Raw genomic sequence first — 24,000 nt, forward strand, 5'->3', positions numbered from 1 at the left:
GAGATTCCAGTCCATAGTGGATCTAACATAACAGTGAGAGTCCAGTCCATAGTGGATCTAACATAATAGTGTGAGAGTCCAGTCCATAGTGGATCTAACATATTAGTGTGAGAGTCCAGTCCATAGTGGATCTAACATAATAGTGTGAGAGTCCAGTCCATAGTGGATCTAACATAATATTGTGAAAGTCCAGTCCATAGTGGATCTAACATAATAGTGAGAGAGTCCAGTCCATAGTGGATCTAACATAATAGTGTGATAGTCCAGTTCATAGTGGATCTAACATAATAGTGTGAGAGTCCAGTCCATAGTGGATCTAACATAATAGTGTGAGAGTCCAGTCCATAGTGGATCTAACATAATATTGTGAAAGTCCAGTCCATAGTGGATCTAACATAATAGTGAGAGAGTCCAGTCCACAGTGGATCTAACATAATAGTGTGATAGTCCAGTTCATAGTGGATCTAACATAATAGTGTGAGAGTCCAGTCCATAGTGGATCTAACATAATAGTGAGAGTCCAGTCCATAGTGGATCTAACATAATAGTGAGAGCCCAGTCCATAGTGGATCTAACATAATAGTGAGAGTCCAGTCCATAGTGGATCTAACATAATAGTGTGAGAGTCCAGTCCATAGTGGATCTAACATAATAGTGAGAGTCCAGTCCATAGTGGATCTAACATAATAGTGAGAGCCCAGTCCATAGTGGATCTAACATAATAGTGAGAGTCCAGTCCATAGTGGATCTAACATAATAGTGAGATTCCAGTCCATAGTGGATCTAACATAATAGTGAGAGTCCAGTCCATAGTGGATCTAACATAATAGTGTGAGAGTCCAGTCCATAGTGGATCTAACATAATAGTGAGAGTCCAGTCCATAGTGGATCTAACATAATAGTGTGAGAGACCAGTCCATAGTGGATCTAACATATTAGTGTGAGAGTCCAGTCCATAGTGGATCTAACATAATAGTGAGATTCCAGTCCATAGTGGATCTAACATAATAGTGAGAGTCCAGTCCATAGTGGATCTAACATAATAGTGTGAGAGTCCAGTCCATAGTGGATCTAACATAATAGTGAGAGTCCAGTCCATAGTGGATCTAACATAATAGTGTGAGAGACCAGTCCATAGTGGATCTAACATATTAGTGTGAGAGTCCAGTCCATAGTGGATCTAACATAATAGTGAGATTCCAGTCCATAGTGGATCTAACATAATAGTGAGAGTCCAGTCCATAGTGGATCTAACATAATAGTGAGAGTCCAGTCCATAGTGGATCTAACATAATAGTGTGAGAGTCCAGTCCATAGTGGATCTAACATAATAGTGAGATTCCAGTCCATAGTGGATCTAACATAATAGTGAGAGTCCAGTCCATAGTGGATCTAACATAATAGTGTGAGAGTCCAGTCCATAGTGGATCTAACATAATAGTGAGATTCCAGTCCATAGTGGATCTAACATAACAGTGAGAGTCCAGTCCATAGTGGATCTAACATAATAGTGTGAGAGTCCAGTCCATAGTGGATCTAACATATTAGTGTGAGAGTCCAGTCCATAGTGGATCTAACATAATAGTGTGAGAGTCCAGTCCATAGTGGATCTAACATAATATTGTGAAAGTCCAGTCCATAGTGGATCTAACATAATAGTGAGAGAGTCCAGTCCATAGTGGATCTAACATAATAGTGTGATAGTCCAGTTCATAGTGGATCTAACATAATAGTGTGAGAGTCCAGTCCATAGTGGATCTAACATAATAGTGTGAGAGTCCAGTCCATAGTGGATCTAACATAATATTGTGAAAGTCCAGTCCATAGTGGATCTAACATAATAGTGAGAGAGTCCAGTCCACAGTGGATCTGACATAATAGTGTGATAGTCCAGTTCATAGTGGATCTAACATAATAGTGTGAGAGTCCAGTCCATAGTGGATCTAACATAATAGTGAGAGTCCAGTCCATAGTGGATCTAACATAATAGTGAGAGCCCAGTCCATAGTGGATCTAACATAATAGTGAGAGTCCAGTCCATAGTGGATCTAACATAATAGTGTGAGAGTCCAGTCCATAGTGGATCTAACATAATAGTGAGAGTCCAGTCCATAGTGGATCTAACATAATAGTGAGAGCCCAGTCCATAGTGGATCTAACATAATAGTGAGAGTCCAGTCCATAGTGGATCTAACATAATAGTGAGATTCCAGTCCATAGTGGATCTAACATAATAGTGAGAGTCCAGTCCATAGTGGATCTAACATAATAGTGTGAGAGTCCAGTCCATAGTGGATCTAACATAATAGTGAGAGTCCAGTCCATAGTGGATCTAACATAATAGTGTGAGAGACCAGTCCATAGTGGATCTAACATAATAGTGAGAGTCCAGTCCATAGTGGATCTAACATAATAGTGTGAGAGTCCAGTCCATAGTGGATCTAACATAATAGTGAGAGTCCAGTCCATAGTGGATCTAACATAATAGTGAGAGTCCAGTCCATAGTGGATCTCCAGTCCATAGTGGATCTAACATAATAGTGAGAGCCCAGTCCATAGTGGATCTAACATAATAGTGAGAGTCCAGTCCATAGTGGATCTAACATAATAGTGAGAGTCCAGTCCATAGTGGATCTAACATAATAGTGTGAGAGTCCAGTCCATAGTGGATCTAACATAATAGTGAGAGTCCAGTCCATAGTGGATCTAACATAATAGTGAGAGCCCAGTTCATAGTGGATCTAACATAATAGTGAGAGTCCAGTCCATAGTGGATCTAACATAATAGTGTGAGAGTCCAGTCCATAGTGGATCTAACATAATAGTGAGAGTCCAGTCCATAGTGGATCTAACATAATAGTGAGAGCCCAGTCCATAGTGGATCTAACATAATAGTGTGAGAGTCCAGTCCATAGTGGATCTAACATAATAGTGAGAGTCCAGTCCATAGTGGATCTAACATAATAGTGAGAGTCCAGTCCATAGTGGATCTAACATAATAGTGAGAGCCCAGTCCATAGTGGATCTAACATAATAGTGAGAGTCCAGTCCATAGTGGATCTAACATAATAGTGTGAGAGTCCAGTCCATAGTGGATCTAACATAATAGTGAGAGTCCAGTCCATAGTGGATCTAACATAATAGTGAGAGCCCAGTCCATAGTGGATCTAACATAATAGTGAGAGTCCAGTCCATAGTGGATCTAACATAATAGTGAGATTCCAGTCCATAGTGGATCTAACATAATAGTGAGAGTCCAGTCCATAGTGGATCTAACATAATAGTGTGAGAGTCCAGTCCATAGTGGATCTAACATAATAGTGAGAGTCCAGTCCATAGTGGATCTAACATAATAGTGAGAGTCCAGTCCATAGTGGATCTAACATATTAGTGTAAGAGTCCAGTCCATAGTGGATCTAACATAATAGTGAGATTCCAGTCCATAGTGGATCTAACATAATAGTGTGAGAGACCAGTCCATAGTGGATCTAACATATTAGTGTGAGAGTCCAGTCCATAGTGGATCTAACATAATAGTGAGATTCCAGTCCATAGTGGATCTAACATAATAGTGAGAGTCCAGTCCATAGTGGATCTAACATAATAGTGAGAGTCCAGTCCATAGTGGATCTAACATAATAGTGTGAGAGTCCAGTCCATAGTGGATCTAACATAATAGTGACATTCCAGTCCATAGTGGATCTAACATAACAGTGAGAGTCCAGTCCATAGTGGATCTAACATAATAGTGTAAGAGTCCAGTCCATAGTGGATCTAACATATTAGTGTGAGAGTCCAGTCCATAGTGGATCTAACATAATAGTGTGAGAGTCCAGTCCATAGTGGATCTAACATAAAATTGTGAAAGTCCAGTCCATAGTGGATCTAACATAATAGTGTGATAGTCCAGTTCATAGTGGATCTAACATAATAGTGTGAGAGTCCAGTCCATAGTGGATCTAACATAATAGTGAGAGTCCAGTCCATAGTGGATCTAACATAATAGTGAGAGCCCAGTCCATAGTGGATCTAACATAATAGTGAGAGTCCAGTCCATAGTGGATCTAACATAATAGTGTGAGAGACCAGTCCATAGTGGATCTAACATATTAGTGTGGGAGTCCAGTCCATAGTGGATCTAACATAATAGTGAGATTCCAGTCCATAGTGGATCTAACATAATAGTGAGAGTCCAGTCCATAGTGGATCTAACATAATAGTGTGAGAGTCCAGTCCATAGTGGATCTAACATAATAGTGACATTCCAGTCCATAGTGGATCTAACATAATAGTGTGAGAGTCCAGTCCATAGTGGATCTAACATAAAATTGTGAAAGTCCAGTCCATAGTGGATCTAACATAATAGTGTAAGAGTCCAGTCCATAGTGGATCTAACATATTAGTGTGAGAGTCCAGTCCATAGTGGATCTAACATAATAGTGTGAGAGTCCAGTCCATAGTGGATCTAACATAAAATTGTGAAAGTCCAGTCCATAGTGGATCTAACATAATAGTGAGAGAGTCCAGTCCATAGTGGATCTAACATAATAGTGTGATAGTCCAGTTCATAGTGGATCTAACATAATAGTGTGAGAGTCCAGTCCATAGTGGATCTAACATAATAGTGAGAGTCCAGTCCATAGTGGATCTAACATAATAGTGAGAGCCCAGTCCATAGTGGATCTAACATAATAGTGTGAGAGTCCAGTCCATAGTGGATCCAACATAATAGTAAGAGTCCAGTCCATAGTGGATCTAACATAATAGTGAGAGTCCAGTCCATAGTGGATCTCCAGTCCATAGTGGATCTAACATAATAGTGAGAGCCCAGTCCATAGTGGATCTAACATAATAGTGAGAGTCCAGTCCATAGTGGATCTAACATAATAGTGAGAGTCCAGTCCATAGTGGATCTAACATAATAGTGTGAGAGTCCAGTCCATAGTGGATCTAACATAATAGTGAGAGTCCAGTCCATAGTGGATCTAACATAATAGTGAGAGCCCAGTTCATAGTGGATCTAACATAATAGTGAGAGTCCAGTCCATAGTGGATCTAACATAATAGTGTGAGAGTCCAGTCCATAGTGGATCTAACATAATAGTGAGAGTCCAGTCCATAGTGGATCTAACATAATAGTGAGAGCCCAGTCCATAGTGGATCTAACATAATAGTGTGAGAGTCCAGTCCATAGTGGATCTAACATAATAGTGAGAGTCCAGTCCATAGTGGATCTAACATAATAGTGAGAGTCCAGTCCATAGTGGATCTAACATAATAGTGAGAGCCCAGTCCATAGTGGATCTAACATAATAGTGAGAGTCCAGTCCATAGTGGATCTAACATAATAGTGTGAGAGTCCAGTCCATAGTGGATCTAACATAATAGTGAGAGTCCAGTCCATAGTGGATCTAACATAATAGTGAGAGCCCAGTCCATAGTGGATCTAACATAATAGTGAGAGTCCAGTCCATAGTGGATCTAACATAATAGTGAGATTCCAGTCCATAGTGGATCTAACATAATAGTGAGAGTCCAGTCCATAGTGGATCTAACATAATAGTGTGAGAGTCCAGTCCATAGTGGATCTAACATAATAGTGAGAGTCCAGTCCATAGTGGATCTAACATAATAGTGAGAGTCCAGTCCATAGTGGATCTAACATATTAGTGTAAGAGTCCAGTCCATAGTGGATCTAACATAATAGTGAGATTCCAGTCCATAGTGGATCTAACATAATAGTGTGAGAGACCAGTCCATAGTGGATCTAACATATTAGTGTGAGAGTCCAGTCCATAGTGGATCTAACATAATAGTGAGATTCCAGTCCATAGTGGATCTAACATAATAGTGAGAGTCCAGTCCATAGTGGATCTAACATAATAGTGAGAGTCCAGTCCATAGTGGATCTAACATAATAGTGTGAGAGTCCAGTCCATAGTGGATCTAACATAATAGTGACATTCCAGTCCATAGTGGATCTAACATAACAGTGAGAGTCCAGTCCATAGTGGATCTAACATAATAGTGTAAGAGTCCAGTCCATAGTGGATCTAACATATTAGTGTGAGAGTCCAGTCCATAGTGGATCTAACATAATAGTGTGAGAGTCCAGTCCATAGTGGATCTAACATAAAATTGTGAAAGTCCAGTCCATAGTGGATCTAACATAATAGTGTGATAGTCCAGTTCATAGTGGATCTAACATAATAGTGTGAGAGTCCAGTCCATAGTGGATCTAACATAATAGTGAGAGTCCAGTCCATAGTGGATCTAACATAATAGTGAGAGCCCAGTCCATAGTGGATCTAACATAATAGTGAGAGTCCAGTCCATAGTGGATCTAACATAATAGTGTGAGAGACCAGTCCATAGTGGATCTAACATATTAGTGTGGGAGTCCAGTCCATAGTGGATCTAACATAATAGTGAGATTCCAGTCCATAGTGGATCTAACATAATAGTGAGAGTCCAGTCCATAGTGGATCTAACATAATAGTGTGAGAGTCCAGTCCATAGTGGATCTAACATAATAGTGACATTCCAGTCCATAGTGGATCTAACATAATAGTGTGAGAGTCCAGTCCATAGTGGATCTAACATAAAATTGTGAAAGTCCAGTCCATAGTGGATCTAACATAATAGTGTAAGAGTCCAGTCCATAGTGGATCTAACATATTAGTGTGAGAGTCCAGTCCATAGTGGATCTAACATAATAGTGTGAGAGTCCAGTCCATAGTGGATCTAACATAAAATTGTGAAAGTCCAGTCCATAGTGGATCTAACATAATAGTGAGAGAGTCCAGTCCATAGTGGATCTAACATAATAGTGTGATAGTCCAGTTCATAGTGGATCTAACATAATAGTGTGAGAGTCCAGTCCATAGTGGATCTAACATAATAGTGAGAGTCCAGTCCATAGTGGATCTAACATAATAGTGAGAGCCCAGTCCATAGTGGATCTAACATAATAGTGTGAGAGTCCAGTCCATAGTGGATCCAACATAATAGTAAGAGTCCAGTCCATAGTGGGTCCAGCAGGAGACCATCTCGAGCGGAGACGGGTCAACAGCGCTGCATCCAATAATACGTTTTAAAGAGATACCGTCAATTCCAGACTATAACCTGCTACATTTTTACTCAACTTTAAACGGTGTGGCTAATTTTTATTTCAGTTGGCTCCTTGCAGGTGCTGCAGTGTCCTTCCATTTAGTGCTTTCAACCGGAAGTAGAAGTGCCATTCCATTTTCCAGCCGCCCATAACGTTCTACTCGTATGGATTCTTCATTCATCACTTTAATCAACGTTTGTAAGTTTTACAATATAACTAAAACAATTCTTACTTACTAAAGCGTCCCATGTGTGATGTCTGTAGGAGTGTTTTCATGCATATTTGTACATGCTATCGTAATGTAATCAAGCTAGCATTGTTAGCATGAGCTAATATGTCTGTGTTACTATTATTAACTTACAACGGCAGTTGTCAATAATTCTCCCCAAATAAGTGTTGATATCTGACAGGGCATTTATTTAAGTCCTTGTAAGAAGTATTTTCTGCTCACGTGGCCACGCCCCTTTTCTCTCCTTGCAGTGCTGGTCTCGTCTGCGTACCTGTCAAAACTTCCACATTTTGCCAAGGAATCCAGTTTTTGTCATTCTTTCCTGGTGTCTACTCTGTCCCGTTTTGTGTATTTTGGCAACACTCGGAGTGTGGGCTCATTAAAGGACTTTTATTTTCCGTGATTTAACCAAACAACAATGTGACAGAGATGGACACAAAAAATTGATCTCTGCCAAAAATGCAAACTTTGTGTAAATATCTTGACAAATATGTGATTATTAAATTAAGTAAAGAAGGCGAGGCAGCAGCTCACACATTCTCATACTTTCTGTAACATCCAGGAAGGAATGATGTCAGCCATCTTGAAAAACGTCTCAACTATAATCTACGTGAAGGAGCCCAGAATTGTTTTTATTGAAATGTTGACAACATTTCAGAAACTGTTAGAATAATTGTTTGTAAGTTATCACAACAAACTTTGTGTTGAAATAAGTTCCAGGCAAAAGGACAGGGGCTGTCTTTGAGGCCTACCAATAGTAAGGGACAGATGGCAGGATCTGCCCAATTTCCAGACGAACTCTTTTTGAAGTATTTTACGGACTCTCTTTGAACTATTTTACGGAACTGTTCTGGAATTATTTTACGACCTCTACTTTTGAACTATTCTGTAACCAAAGGCAACGCTGTTTACGACCCACTTCCCTCTGGAAGTGGAAGCGGTGGTCAGGTGGCCGGAGAAAGTCAAATAAAGAAGGAGTGCAATCTTGTGGCAGAGCGTGCTGGAGATTGTAGAAGGATACAATGTCCGGGCGACTCTCCTCAATATATTGAGTCCAAATTGAATTCTGTGTCTGTTTAATTCTTTGCCTCTTGTCTTGTTTAATAGATGTCATCAGTGTTTGAACCTGACAGAAACCTTACGATGTATTAAATGTAAAAAACGGTATGAAAATGTATAAAATGGAGTAGATGAGTTATTATGAAGTGTAAAAATACCATATTCATGTGGAACAAAAGAAGGTTTGGCCACACGTGTGAATGTCGACAAGAGGGATTCTAAAGGCGGAATAATGTTCCAGACCCTGCTGGTCACTTGGAATAAAGTCCAAAACATCTGGGATGAAAGCTGACAGAAGTGGGTCATCTTGGCTTGTATTATTAGTGCACAGACCTTGAAGACATGGTTATCTTTAGCAGGGGTGAAACACAATACTTCAGGGAGTCATTAGGAGAGATCCAGCGATACAGATACCGATTATTAGACGTCAAGGTGGCCGATAACCGGTATTTGGAGGTCATATTCATTTGCAGTAAAAGTTATTTAAACATGAATATTATATGTAAGTAAACAAAGCTTGAAGTTGTTTTTTGAACATTATTTGTTAGGTGGGACCAGTAGTGACATCATGTTTGATGTTTATTACGTGTGTCTAAGACAAAGGTCGGCAACCCAAAATGTTGAAAGAGCCATATTGGACCAAAAATACAAAAACAAATCTGTCTGGAGCCGCAAAAAATTAAAAGCCATATTACATGATAGTGTGTCATGAGATATACATTGAATTAAGAGGACTTAAAGGAAACTAAATGAGCTCAAATATACCTACAAATGAGGCATAATGATGCATAATATTGCTAGCCTAAATAGCATGTTAGCATCGATTAGCTTGCAGTCATGCAGTGACCAAACATGTCTGATTAGCACTCCACACAATCAATAACATCAACAAAACTCACCTTTGTGCATTCACGCACAACGGTAAAAGTTTGGTGGACAAAATGAGACAGAAAAAGAAGTGGCATAAAACACGTCCTAGACCTAGAAAGTTGGAGAAAGTTATACACTACGGTGAGTTCAAGGACCGCCAAAAATTAGTAGGACAAAACGGCGCTTGCCAAATACTCGAATCAGAGAAGCATGTTTAATATAAACAGTGTGCTTTATAACAATTAGGGAGGTTTGTGAAACCATATTAAAACAGAAAAAATGTATTTTTTCCCCTCATCTTTTTCCATTTGTCATACATTTTTGAAAAAGCTCCAGAGAGCCACTAGGGCGGCGCTAAAGAGCCGCATGCACCAGAGCCGCGGGTTGCCGACCCCTGGTCTAAGAGGAACATCAACATCTAAAATATGGAACATCTCCTGGGAAAATGAGTCAAAATATGACATTTCTCTCCATCACAATAACTCGCCATCTTCTCAATTTTATACCATTTTATTATTTTTAATTGACATGTTTTCATTTCTCTTTACAACATGTCCGAAAAGGAGTAGGAGTAGGGGTGTAACGGTACGTGGATTTGTATTGAACCGTTTCGGTACGGGGGTTTCACTTCGGTTTGGAGGTGTACCGAATGAGTTTCCACACGAAAATATTAAGTAGCCGCCTCCGCTTCCTTCTGCCTGTCTCTGTCAGTCCTCTACACAGCACCCAGCATTGTCCCACCCACACAACCATCTGATTGGTTACACACAGAGCGGTAACAGCCAATCAGCAGTGGGTATTCAGAGCGCATGTAGTCAGTGCTTAGCGTTTTGCAGGTAATCATCAGGCAGCGGACTCTCTCCAAATGATAATAAACACCTCCCAGTCAACTACTAGTAACATCACTATGAGCCCGTTGACCTTCTAGAAATATAAACTGCAGCTCAGCTCGCTCGCAGTCCTGGCTTGAGGTGAAGGCTAATTCGCTTTTAGCGTAACGTTAGCTCATTTTGCGGTGTGTGTGTTACGGACAGCAAAGCCCTGTCTGTCTGTTATTTCACTTGACCTTTTTCTGTGTTGATTGAGCTGTGTTGAAGCAGCAAAAAAGGACATTATGTTAAATGAAGAGTTTCTGTCTCTGATAGGGACGGCGTGGCGCAGTGGGAGAGTAGCCGTGCGCAACCCGAGGGTCCCTGGTTCAATCCCCACCTAGTACCAACCTCGTCATGTCCGTTGTGTCTTGAGCAAGACACTTCACCCTTGCTCCTGATGGGTGCTGGTTAGCGCCTTGCATGGCAGCTCCCTCCATCAGTGTGTGAATGTGTGTGTGAATGGGTAAATGTGGAAGTAGTGTCAAAGCGCTTTGAGTACCTTGAAGGTAGAAAAGCGCTATACAAGTACAACCCATTTATCATCATTTATTATAGTTGATATAATAATGTAAGTGCATCATAAAGCCTACATGAACTCCATGGTGTTCAGGGATGAATAGTCTCTCCTATTGCTATTGTACTTTTTTTTCAGCTATAGTTACATTAATCATTAGTAATGGAGCAGCCTAGTTTTGAATGGCAGGGTCCCTGCTATCACATGTTGATACAAATATAACATTTACATAATAAAAATCAACTACAGGCTTCCCAAATGCTGTAATAAATTAAGCATGAGTTGACTTGAAAGTGTTTAATGTTGCACTTTTTATGTGTAGAAGAAAAGTGTTGTCATTTTATTTAATCTGAGCAACAACTTGAGGCAGTTTAATGTTGATTAACGTGGGCAGAATTATTATAGTATTCCCAATGTTAAAAGGATAAAGCCATTGTTTACAAATTTGGTAAATAAATAACCAAAACATTTTTATTTTGTTGTTTTCTAACTGTACCGAAAATGAACCGAACCGTGACCTCTAAACCGAGGTACGTACCGAACCCAAATGTTTGTGTACCGTTACACCCCTAAGTAGGAGGAAGCAACGCTTATTTAACACTACCTCTTTATCACTTTGTAGCAATGAATAACACATTTTCACTTCCTGTGCTCAATTTGAAACACAATTGACATCAATGATTGCTTGTTATGAAATATATGATTTCTAAATATTGTCAACATTTCAATAAGAACTATTCTGGGCTCCTTCGCGTAGATTATAGTTGAGACATTTTTCAAGATGGCTGACATAATTTCTTCCTGGATGTTCCAGAAAGTATGAGAATGTGTGAGCTGCTGCCTCACCTTCTTTACTTATTTAATAATCTTATATTTGTCAAAATATTTACACAAAGTCTGGATTTGTATTTTTTCTGCCATCTTCATGTGCGTCCATCTCTGTGGTGTTATTTGATTGAATGACGGAACATGAAAACCCACAAAACAAGAGTAGTACTCCAGGAAAGAAAGACAAAAACTGCAATTCCCGTCTAAAATGAAATAAAAATGAAATAAAAATGAAATACTGGTGTTTTATGAGTATATATTGTCTCTGCTGATTTAGTTCTGGTGTACCGTACATTTTGCACTATAACCCGCTACTTTGTTTCCTACACTGCGGCTTATACAAACCCCGTTTCCATATGAGTTGGGAAATTGTGTTAGATGTAAATATAAACGGAATACAATGATTTGCAAATCCTTTTCAACCCATATTCAATTGAATATGCTACAAAGACAACATATTTGATGTTCAAATCCATAAACTTATTTTTTTTTGCAAATAATAATTTATTTAGAATTTCATGGCTGCAACACGTGCCAAAGTAGTTGGGAAAGGGCATGTTCACCACTGTGTTACATGGCCTTTCCTTTTAACAACACTCAGTAAACGTTTGGGAACTGAGACGACACATTTTTGAAGCTTCTCAGGTGGAATTCTTTCCCATTCTTGCTTGATGTACAGCTTAAGTTGTTCAACAGTCCGGGGGTCTCCGTTGTGCTATTTTAGGCTTCATAATGCGCCACACATTTTCAATGGGAGACAGGTCTGGACTACAGGCAGGCCAGTCTAGTACCCGCACTCTTTTACTATGAAGGCACGTTGATGTAACACGTGGCTTGGCATTGTCTTGCTGAAATAAGCAGGGGCGTCCATGGTAACGTTGCTTGGATGGCAACATATGTTGCTCCAAAAGCTGTATGTACCTTTCAGCATTAATGGTGCCTTCACAGATGTGTAAGTTACCCATGTCTTGGCCACTAATACACCCCCATACCATCACACATGCTGCCTTTTTAAATCACCAAAAATGATTCCCGGGCGCGGCCACCGCTGCTGCCCACTGCTCCCCTCACCTCCCAGGGGGTGATCAAGGGTGATGGGTCAAATGCAGAGAATAATTTCGCCACACCTAGTGTGTGTGTGACAATCATTGGTACTTTAACTTTAACTTTTTTAACTTTTACACTTTGACCCTAGAACAGTCCGGATGGTTCTTTTCCTCTTTGGTCCGGAGGACACGACGTCCACAGTTTCCAAAAACAATTTGAAATGTGGACTCGTCAGACCACAGAACACTTTTCCACTTTGCATCAGTCCATCTTAGATGAGCTCAGGCCAAGCGAAGCCGACGGAGTTTCTGGGTGTTGTTGATAAACGGTTTTCACCTTGCATAGGAGAGTTTTAACTTGCACTTACAGATGTAGCGACCAACTGTAGTTACTGACAGTGGGTTTCTGAAGTGTTCCTGAGCCCATGTGGTGATATCCTTTACACACTGATGTCGCTTGTTGATGCAGTACAGCCTGAGGGATGGAAGGTCACGGGCTTAGCTGCTTACGTGCAGTGATTTCTCCAGATTCTCTGAACCCTTTGATGATATTACAGACCGTAGATGGTGAAATCCCTAAATTCCTTGCAATAGCTGGTTGAGAAAGGTTTTTCTTAAACTGTTCAACAATTTGCTCACGCATTTGTTGACAAAGTGGTGACCCTCGCCCCATCCTTGTTTGTGAATGACTGAGCATTTCATGGAATCTACTTTTATACCCAACCATGGCACCCACCTGTTCCCAATTAGCCTGCACACCTGTGGGATGTTCCAAATAAGTGTTTGATGAGCATTCCTCAACTTTATCAGTATTTATTGCCACCTTTCCCAACTTCTTTGTCACGTGTTGCTGCCATCAAATTCTAAAGTTAATGATTATTTGCAAAAAAAAAAATGTTTATGAGTTTGAACATCAAATATGTTGTCTTTGTAGCATATTCAACTGAATATGGGTTGAAAATGATTTGCAAATCATTGTATTCCGTTTATATTTACATCTAACACAATTTCCCAACTCATACGGAAACGGGGTTTGTAAAATGGTGCGGCTAATTTATGGATTTTTCTTTGCTGACTAATAGTTTTCTTTAAACACATGCAACGTGTTATTGTTTGTGCTAGGGCGCCACCTTTTGGACGAGTCCGCTCACGGCAGGTGCTGCTGGGTGAATGCCTACAGGTGCTTCCTGCCGAGTAAAGCTTTGAACCGGAAGTAGAAGTGCCGTTACGTCTTCTGGACGTCCATAGTGTTTCTACTCGTGTGGATTCTTCATTCATCACTCCAAGCATCGTTTGTCAGTTTTACAATATAACTAAAACTATTCATACTTACTAAAATGTTCCATGTGTGATGTCTGTAGGAGTGTTTTCATGCATATTTGCACCTGCTATCGCATCATTAGCTTTAGCTAATATGCAAACACGTTTACGAGTGTCTGTGTTAGTATTATTAACTTACATTATTTTTGTATTGTTTCACTTTCACAAATTCCTCAGTAAATTCACCAAAACGTCAGCGTGTAGCGGATTGGAGAGCTAGCTTGCGCAGCTAGTGGGTCCATGACCATGACTTCTGTTTTGTTTGATCAGCCGTTTTACTTCCGTATTACAGACACCGGTTGGAAACAATGAAGGTATGTAAATAAACATTTACAAAATATTTCTGTGTGAATAACTCATTTCACATCATATATATCTGCAACTTATAGTCCGGTGCGGCTAATATATGGAGATAATATTTTTCTGAACGTTAGTAGGTGCGACTTATATACCGGTGTGCTCCATAGTCCGGACAATACGGTATGGAAGAAGAAGAAAAAGAGTTGATCGCAATTTTCGCCAAACTGCCAAATATTGGCGCAGATAATCGCTGGATCTGCTAGCATCATTAGCATTAGCTAATATGCAAACACGTTTACGAGTGTCTGTGTTAGTATTATCAACTTACAATAGCATTCTTTTTGTATTTTTCAGTTTCGTAAATTCACCAAAACGTCAGCGTGGAGTTATTGAGTCTGTTTAGCTGATTGGAGAGCTAGCTTGCACAGCTAGTGGGTCCATGACCATGACTTCTGTTTTGTTTCATCACCCGTTTTACTGCCATGTTACAGACACCGTTTGGAAACAATTAAGATAAGTAAATAAACATTTACAGAATATTTCTGTGTAAATAACTCATTTCACAACGTATATATCTGCAACCTATAGTTTGATGCGACTAATATATGTAAAATATGTTTTTCTTCTAAAATTTTGTGGGTGTGGCGCTCTATAGTCCGATAAAATATCATTTATGTTTTTATCATTTTTCCCCCAGAGTAAAAAAGCGTCAAAATGGCCCCGCACGCTAAGCGCTTTCAGTACGTGTCCCTGGGCCGTGCGCTTTTTAGTCTGGAAAATATGGTAATCTTCCACCAAATGGGGGGGGGGGGGGGGGAACATGTTATTTTGTAGACTAACAGATACTACATTGCTTAATTTGGAAACTGAGTCTGTTTTAGAGATGCGCGGTTTGCGGGCACAACCGCGGAGTCCGCGGATTATCCGCGGATCGGGCGGATGAAATTTTAAAAAATTAGATTTTATCCGCGGGTCGGGTCGGGCGGTTAAAATAAAAAAAAATTAGATTTTAAATAGATTCAGGCGGGTGGCAGTTAAACCAATTCGGAAATATATATACATAGTTAAATGTTGTTACCCACATACGAAAAACGAGCAGGCACCTGCTGCATATGCCACAACAGAAAAAAAAAAAAAAGAAGAGATGGACACTTTTACGGAGCGGAGAAGGGACGCCTCGCCTGGGTCCGGGACCGAGGCCCCTTCCCCCGAGAGGGCCCCACCGGGAGCCGTAGCTGAGGCGATCCGCGAGAAGGGCCCGACGCACGTCCAGGGTCACCACCGCGCCCACCGCACCGACACCCCGCCTCGTCCGCCTTCGCCGCGGCCGGCGTCACGCGCAGCAGGTAAGCAGCTTACCTGCCCGCCACCCCTGTTGCCGGGGGCGCGTAACAGGGGTCACTCCGCGCGCAGTGCGCTCACGAAAGGGGTGGGGCTCACCCTGGTTGATATAGACAGCAGGACGGTGGCCATGGAAGTTGGAACCCGCTAAGGAGTGTGTAACAACCCACCTGCCGAATCAACTAGCCCTGAAAATGGATGGCGCTGGAGCGTCGGGCCTATACCCGGCCGTCGCCGGCAGCGAGATGCGCTTGGAGGTGCGCTCAGCGCGGCTCCCATATGATTGCGCACTGGTGTGCGTCTGGGTCGTGACAGCGTGGCACGCGAATGTCTGTGCTGCATTGGATCAGTCTCCTTTCTTTAACAGGCAAAAGCTTTATAACCTCACTAATGCCTTGCATCGTCTATATTAGATATATAACAACGGGCGGGTGCGGGCGGGTGCGGGCGGGTGCGGTTCTGATCAAATGTTAGCTCGGGTGGATGGCGGATGGTTGACGACTTTCTGATGCGGTTGCGGATGAAATAATTGCCTATCCGCGAATCTCTAGTCTGTTTGGCTGATTGGAGAGCTAGCTTGCGCAGCTAGTGGGTCTATGACCATGACTTCTGTTTTGTTTGATCAGTCGTTTTACTGCCGTGTTACAGACACTGTTTGGAAACAATGAAGGTATGTAAATAAACATTTACAGAATATTTCTGTGTAAATAACTCATTTCACATCGTATATATCTGCTATTTATATTTGGAGATAATATTTTTGTAAGAGTTAGTAGGTGCGGCTTATATACCGGTGCACTCTATAGTCCGGAAAATACGGTATAGGAAGAAGAAGAAAAAAAGTTGATTCCAATATTGGTGAAAGTGCCAGATAATGGCTGGATCTGGAGTGAAAAGGCCAGACTGGTGTTTTTGATACTGGGAGAAGATGATGGAAGTAAATACCTGAAAGGCAGCAGCCAGAAGATGGAACAGGAAGAGAAGAACAGATGCAGGAGAAAGGAAGTTAAAGGAGGAAGAAGAAGAAGTTACCGGTCTTCCTGCCGCCACGGCTGAAAGAAGTTGTCTCCTCCATCTGTCCTTCTCTGTCACTGTGCCATCCTCCTGCTTCACGGGCTGCAGGGCACAAGGACACCTTACATGTCATGTGGGCTCTTGTACTGCGTACAGGAAGTGGGCCGACAGGAGAGCCACCCACTTGACTGAGACAATCTAGCTCACTCCCTGTTGTTATGAACATGATGGCAATGTCTGCTGCATGCAAGTCATGTCTGTCATTCACGATGAAGTACAATAGTAGCAAACGCCACCACTAGATCAGAGTTTTGCAACCTTTTTTCAGCCAAGGCACATTTTTTGCATTGAAAACATGAGGAGGCACACCACCAGCAGAAAATATTAAAAAACAAAACTCAGAAGACAATAGGGGTGTAACGGTACACAAAAATTTCGGTTCGGTACGTACCTCAGTTTAGAGGTCACGGTTCGGTTCATTTTTGGTACAGTAACAAAACAACAACATATACATTTTTGGGTTATTTATTTACCAAATTTGCAAAATCTTCCACCAAAAATAATTTGATGTGAAGTAATGGGAACCTTGGATAGGTCAATAATTCATAATAACACTGATTTTGATTCAATATTATGTTTTGAGCAATGACAGTTTGAAAGAAAAAAAAAACAGCTTTGTTTTATTAGTCAACATTGCAACTTTTTCTAAATTACATTTAACCTTTAAGCTTTTTTATTTCACTTTTGTTTTGTTTTTGTTTATTTGAATAGTATTTTTAGAATGTGCCGTGGGCCTTTAAAACATTAGCTGTGGGCCGCAAATGGCCTCCGGGGCACACTTTTGACACCCCTGCTATAGATAATAAAAAATTAAATGTGATAAATCTATGGATAAAAAGCAGAGCCTGGCGACGCATGCGCGTTTATCATAACTCTCTCTCTCTCTCTCTCTGTCTCTGCCCCTCCCTCACCAATGCTGCTGTTTGTTTTGTTTTTAACCCCTTCTTAACCCTGAACGTACATTGAAAATACACGCAACCCTAACTCAAAATGTCGGATATTTGAGGCATTTAAGAAACTCCGCCCTGACAGCTCCGCAAAAGAGGACATGTCCGGTGAAAAGAGGACGTATGGTCAGTCTATCCTAGCCCGTTAGCTGCTAGCATGCAGTGTGTTGTGCCTCGGTGTGCATTGTTTACACAACGTGCGTTACGCTACTTAATATGTTCATGTGGAAACTCATTCGGTACACCTCCGCACCGAACCGGAACCCCCGTACCGAAACGGTTCAATACAAATACACTTACCGTTACACCCCTAGTAGACAATAAAAAGTCGTTATTGGATATGACTTTAAAGCATAAGCAAGCATGCATCACTATAGCTCTTGTCTCAAAGTAGGTGTACTGTCACCACCTGTCACATCACACCCTGACTTTTTTGCTGTTTTCCTGTGTATAGTGTTTTACTTCTTGTCTTGCGCTCCTATTTTGGTGGCTTTTTGTCTTTTTTGGGTATTTTGCTGTAGCAATTTCATGTCTTCCTTTGAGCGATATTTCCCGCATCTACTTTGTTTTAGCAATCAAGAACATTTCAGTTGTTTTTATCCTTCTTTGTGGGGACATTGTTGATTGTCATGTCATGTTCGGATGTACATTGTCTTTGCTCCACAGTAAGTCTTTGCTGTCGTCCAGCATTCTGTTTTTGTTTACTTTGTAGCCAGTTCAGTTTTAGTTTGGTTCTGCATAGCCTTCCCTAAGCTTCAATGCCTTTTCTTAGGGGCACTCACCTTTTGTTTATTTTTGGTTTAAGCATTAGACACCTTTTTACCTGCACACTGCCTCCCGCTGTTTCCCACATCTACAAAGCAATTAGCTACCTGCTGCCACCTACTGATATGGAATATTACATTGTTACTCTGCTGAGCTCCAGACAGCACTGACACTCAACAACATCACATCATTTGCACACTATAATTACTGCTTTGCAAAAGATATTTTTAACCCAAATAGGTGAAATTACATAATCTCACTTGTGGTTGAAAAAGACTGCATTAGAAAACATGATGTGCATTCTGGTGAGACCATACCGTGTCAAAGATTTACCTCCTTTGATTGCAAGCATGGAGCAAAAATCACATTTCATGCAATTTGAATAAATAGCTTGAATGGGATCCAGGGACTTGGCACCAAATGATGGGACCCCATAAAGAAGACCCCTGTACGCCGCCCCCCTAAGAGGAACTGCACAGTCATTATGAGAGACATGACGACAAATGGATAAAAAAAAAAGCATTCTAAGTCATAAATAAACGTAAATAAAAGCGCCACTTTTTCCGCCCATAAACTCCGATAAATAACCATTGAAGAAGCGCCAACAATACTCCATTTACATTTGGTGAATTGAATATTAATAATATATTATATATAATATTAATAATAACAAGACAAACTGGTCCTAGGTGAGGGATCAGACAAAGAGCAGCTCGAAGACCTCCATGAAAAATAAAAAACAAGGACCCAGATTTCCCTCGCCCGGACGCGGGTCACCGGGGCCCCCCTCTGGAGCCAGGCCCGGAGGTGGGGCACGATGGCGAGCGCCTGGTGGCCGGGCCTGTCCCCATGGGGCCCGGCCGGGCACAGCCCGAAGAGGCAACGTGGGTCCCCCCTCCAATGGGCTCACCACCCATAGCAGGGGTCATAGAGGTCGGGTGCAGTGTGAGCTGGGCGACAGCCGAAGGCAGGGCACTTGGCGGTCCGATCCTCGGCTACAGAAGCTAGCTCTTGGGACGTGGAACGTCACCTCGCTGGGGGGGAAGGAGCCTGAGCTAGTGCGCTAAGTGGAGAAGTTCCGGCTAGATATAGTCGGACTCACTTCGACGCACAGCAAGGGCTCTGGAACCAGTTCTCTCGAGAGGGGCTGGACTCTCTTCCACTCTGGCGTTGCCGGCAGTGAGAGGCGACGGGCTGGGGTGGCAATTCTTGTTTCCCCCCGGCTCAGAGCCTGTACGTTGGAGTTCAACCCGGTGGACGAGAGGGTAGCTTCCCTCCGCCTTCGGGTGGGGGGACGGGTCCTGACTGTGGTTTGCGCTTACGCGCCAAGCCGCAGCTCAGAGTACCCACCCTTTTTGGATTCACTCGAGGGAGTACTTGAGAGTGCTCCCCCGGGTGATTCCCTCGTGCTACTGGGGGACTTCAATGCTCATGTTGGCAACGACAGTGAAACCTGGAGAGGCGTGATTGGTAAGAATGGCTGCCCGGATCTGAACCCGAGTGGTGTTTTGTTATTGGACTTTTGTGCCCGTCACAGATTGTCCATAACGAACACCATGTTCAAACATAAGGGTGTCCATATGTGCACTTGGCACCAGGACACCCTAGGCCGCAGTTCCATGATCGACTTTGTAGTTGTGTCATCGGATTTGCGGCCTCATGTTTTGGACACTCGGGTGAAGAGAGGGGCAGAGCTTTCTACCGATCACCACCTGGTGGTGAGTTGGCTGCGATGGTGGGGGAGGATGCCGGACAGACCTGGCAGGCCCAAACGCATTGTGAGGGTTTGCTGGGAACGTCTGGCAGAGTCTCCTGTCAGAGAGAGTTTCAATTCCCACCTCCGGAAGAACTTTGAACATGTCACGAGGGAGGTGCTGGACATTGAGTCCGAGTGGACCATGTTCCGCGCCTCTATTGTCGAGGCTGCTGATTGGAGCTGTGGCCGCAAGGTAGTTGGTGCTTGTCGTGGCGGTAATCCTAGAACCCGTTGGTGGACACCGGGGGTGAGGGATGCCGTCAAGCTGAAGAAGGAGTCCTATCGGGTTCTTTTGGCTCATAGGACTCCTGAGGCAGCGGACAGGTACCGACAGGCCAAGCGGTGTGCGGCTTCAGCGGTCGCAGAGGCAAAAACTCGGACATGGGAGGAGTTCGGGGAAGCCATGGAAAACGACTTCCGGACGGCTTCGAAGCAATTCTGGACCACCACCCGCCGCCTCAGGAAGGGAAAGCAGTGCACTATCAACACCGTGTATGGCGAGGATGGTGTTCTGCTGACCTCGACTGCGGATATTGTGGATCGGTGGAGGGAATACTTCGAAGACCTCCTCAATCCCACCAACACGTCTTCCTATGAGGAAGCAGTGCCTGGGGAGTCTGTGGTGGGCTCTCCTATTTCTGGGGCTGAGGTTGCTGAGGTAGTTAAAAAGCTCCTCGGTGGCAAGGCCCCAGAGGTAGATGAGATCCGCCCAGAGTTCCTTAAGGCTCTGGATGCTGTGGGGCTGTCTTGGTTGACAAGACTCTGCAGCATCGCGTGGACATCGGGGGCGGTACCTCTGGATTGGCAGACCGGGGTGGTGGTTCCTCTCTTTAAGAAGGGGAACCGGAGGGTGTGCTCTAACTATCATGGGATCACACTCCTCAGCCTTCCCGGTAAGGTCTATTCAGGTGTACTGGAGAGGAGGCTACGCCGGATAGTCGAACCTCGGATTCAGGAGGAACAGTGTGGTTTTCGTCCTGGTCGTGGAACTGTGGACCAGCTCTATACTCTCGGCAGGGTCCTTGAGGGTGCATGGGAGTTTGCCCAACCAGTCTACATGTGTTTTGTGGACTTGGAGAAGGCATTCGACCGTATCCCTCGGGAAGTCCTGTGGGGAGTGCTCAGAGAGTGTGGGGTATCGGACTGTCTGATTGTGGCAGTCCGCTCCCTGTATGCTCAGTGCCAGAGCTTGGTCCGCATTGCGGCAGTAAGTCGGACACGTTTCCAGTGAGGGTTGGACTCCGCCAAGGCTGCCCTTTGTCACCGATTCTGTTCATAACTTTTATGGACAGAATTTCTAGGCGCAGTCAAGGCGTTGAGGGGATCTGGTTTGGTGGCTGCAGGATTAGGTCTCTGCTTTTTGCAGATGATGTGGTCCTGATGGCTTCATCTGGCCAGGATCTTCAGCTCTCACTGGATCGGTTCGCAGCCGAATGTGAAGCGACTGGGATGAGAATCAGCACCTCCAAGTCCGAGTCCATGGTTCTCGCCCGGAAAAGGGTGGAGTGCCATCTCTGGGTTGGGGAGGAGATCTTGCCCCAAGTGGAGGAGTTCAAGTACCTCGGAGTCTTGTTCACGAGTGAGGGAAGAGTGGATCGTGAGATCGACAGGCGGATCGGTGCGGCGTCTTCAGTAATGCGGACGCTGTATCGATCCGTTGTGGTGAAGAAGGAGCTGAGCCGGAAGGCAAAGCTCTCAATTTACCGGTCGATCTACGTTCCCATCCTCACCTATGGTCATGAGCTTTGGGTTATGACCGAAAGGACAAGATCACGGGTACAAGCGGCCGGAATGAGTTTCCTCCGCCGGGTGGCGGGTCTCTCCCTTAAAGATAGGGTGAGAAGCTCTGCCATCCGGGGGGAGCTCAAAGTAAAGCCGCTGCTCCTCCACATCGAGAGGAGCCAGATGAGGTGGTTCGGGCATCTGGTCAGGATGCCACCCGAACGCCTCCCTAGGGAGGTGTTTAGGGCACGTCCGACCGGTGGGAGGCCGCGGGGAAGACCCAGGACACGCTGGGAAGACTATGTCTCCCGGATGGCCTGGGAACGCCTCGGGGTCCCCCGGGAGGAGCTGGACGAAGTGGCTGGGGAGAGGGAAGTCTTGGCTTCCCTGCTTAGGCTGCTGCCCCCGCGACCCGACCTCGGATAAGCGGAAGAAGATGGATGGATGGAATATTAATATGTAATAGTGATATTGTTATTATAAATATTAACAAGCATTAGTGATATTGTTATTATAAATATTAACAAGTATTAACGATATTGTTATTATAAATATTAACATGTAATAGTGATATTGTTATTATAAATATTAACATGTAATAGTGATATTGTTATTATAAATATTAACATGTAATAGTGATATTGTTATTATAAATATTAACATGTAATAGTGATATTGTTGTTATAAATATTAACATGTAATAGTGATATTGTTGTTATAAATATTAAAATGTAATAGTGATATTGTTATTATAAATATTAACATGTAATAGTGATATTGTTGTTATAAATATTAACATGTAATAGTGATATTGTTGTTATAAATATTAACATGTAATAGTGATATTGTTGTTATAAATATTAAAATGTAATAGTGATATTGTTTTTATAAATATTAACATGTAATAGTGATATTGTTGTTATAAATATTAACATGTAATAGTGATAATGTTGTTATAAATATTAAAATGTAATAGTGATATTGTTGTTATAAATATTAAAATGTAATAGTGATATTGTTATTATAAATATTAACATGTAATAGTGATATTGTTATTATAAATATTAACATGTAATAGTGATATTGTTATTATAAATATTAACATGTAATAGTGATATTGTTGTTATAAATATTAACATGTAATAGTGATATTGTTGTTATAAATATTAAAATGTAATAGTGATATTATTATAAATATTAACATGTAATAGTGATATTGTTATTATAAATATTAATATGTAATAGTGATATTGTTATTATAAATATTAACATGTAATAGGGCTATTGTTATTATAAATATTAACAAGCATTAGTGATATTATTATAAATATTAACAAGTATTAGTGATATTGTTATTATAAATATTAACATGTAATAGTGATATTGTTATTATAAATATTAACAAGCATTAGTGATATTGTTATTATAAATATTAACATGTAATTGTCAACAATTGCGTGAGCAAATTGTTGAACAGTTTAAGAAAAACCTTTCTCAAGCAGCTATTGCAAGGAATTTAGGGATTTCACCATCTACGCTCCGTAATATCATCAAAGGGTTCAGAGAATCTGGAGAAATCACTGCACGTAAGCAGCTAAGCCCGTGACCTTCCATCCCTCAGGCTGTACTGCATTAACAAGCGACATCAGTGTGTAAAGGATATCACCACATGGGCCCAGGAACACTTCAGAAACCCACTGTCAGTAACTACAGTTGGTCGCTACATCTGTAAGTGCAAGTTAAAACTCTCCTATGCAAGACGAAAACCGTTTATCAACAACACCCAGAAACGCCGTCGGCTTCGCTGGGCCTGAGCTCATCTAAGATGGACTGATGCAAAGTGGAAAAGTGTTCTGTGGTCTGACGAGTCCACATTTCAAATTGTTTTTGGAAACTGTGGACGTCGTGTCCTCCGGACAAAGAGGAAAAGAACCATCCGGATTGTTATAGGCGCAAAGTGTAAAAGCCAGCATGTGTGATGGTATGGGGGTGTATTAGTGGCCAAGACATGGGTAACTTACACATCTGTGAAGGTGCCATTAATGCTGAAAGGCAGTAGCTGCATTTCAAGGATGAAGGGCAGCTTTATCTACCTCTGCATGCGCTGTAAATTGTTGTTGTTGCACTGGCCATATTGTTGTTTACAATGAACTCATCCGCTGAAGAAATGCTGACTGAGCAGTTTGTTCCTTTTTTTTTTGGTATTACAACACGGTTCTAATGCGGCTGTATTCTGCATTGTACTT

General features: G+C 42.2%; 1 protein-coding gene across 2 annotated transcripts in view; it reads right to left on the reverse strand.

Moving 5' to 3' along the window:
- Positions 1-24,000, reverse strand: part of ano2b (anoctamin 2b) — a 169,034-nt gene that overhangs the window by 61,456 nt on the left and 83,578 nt on the right. For both annotated transcript variants that reach the window (XM_061961336.2, XM_061961337.2), the window contains one exon: positions 16,523-16,606. In XM_061961336.2, the coding sequence (XP_061817320.1) occupies positions 16,523-16,606 (84 nt within the window). The remainder of the gene's footprint in view (positions 1-16,522; positions 16,607-24,000) is intronic.

Source organism: Nerophis lumbriciformis, linkage group LG05 (genome assembly GCF_033978685.3).
Source record: "Nerophis lumbriciformis linkage group LG05, RoL_Nlum_v2.1, whole genome shotgun sequence".
Taxonomy (NCBI): Eukaryota; Metazoa; Chordata; class Actinopteri; order Syngnathiformes; family Syngnathidae; genus Nerophis; species Nerophis lumbriciformis.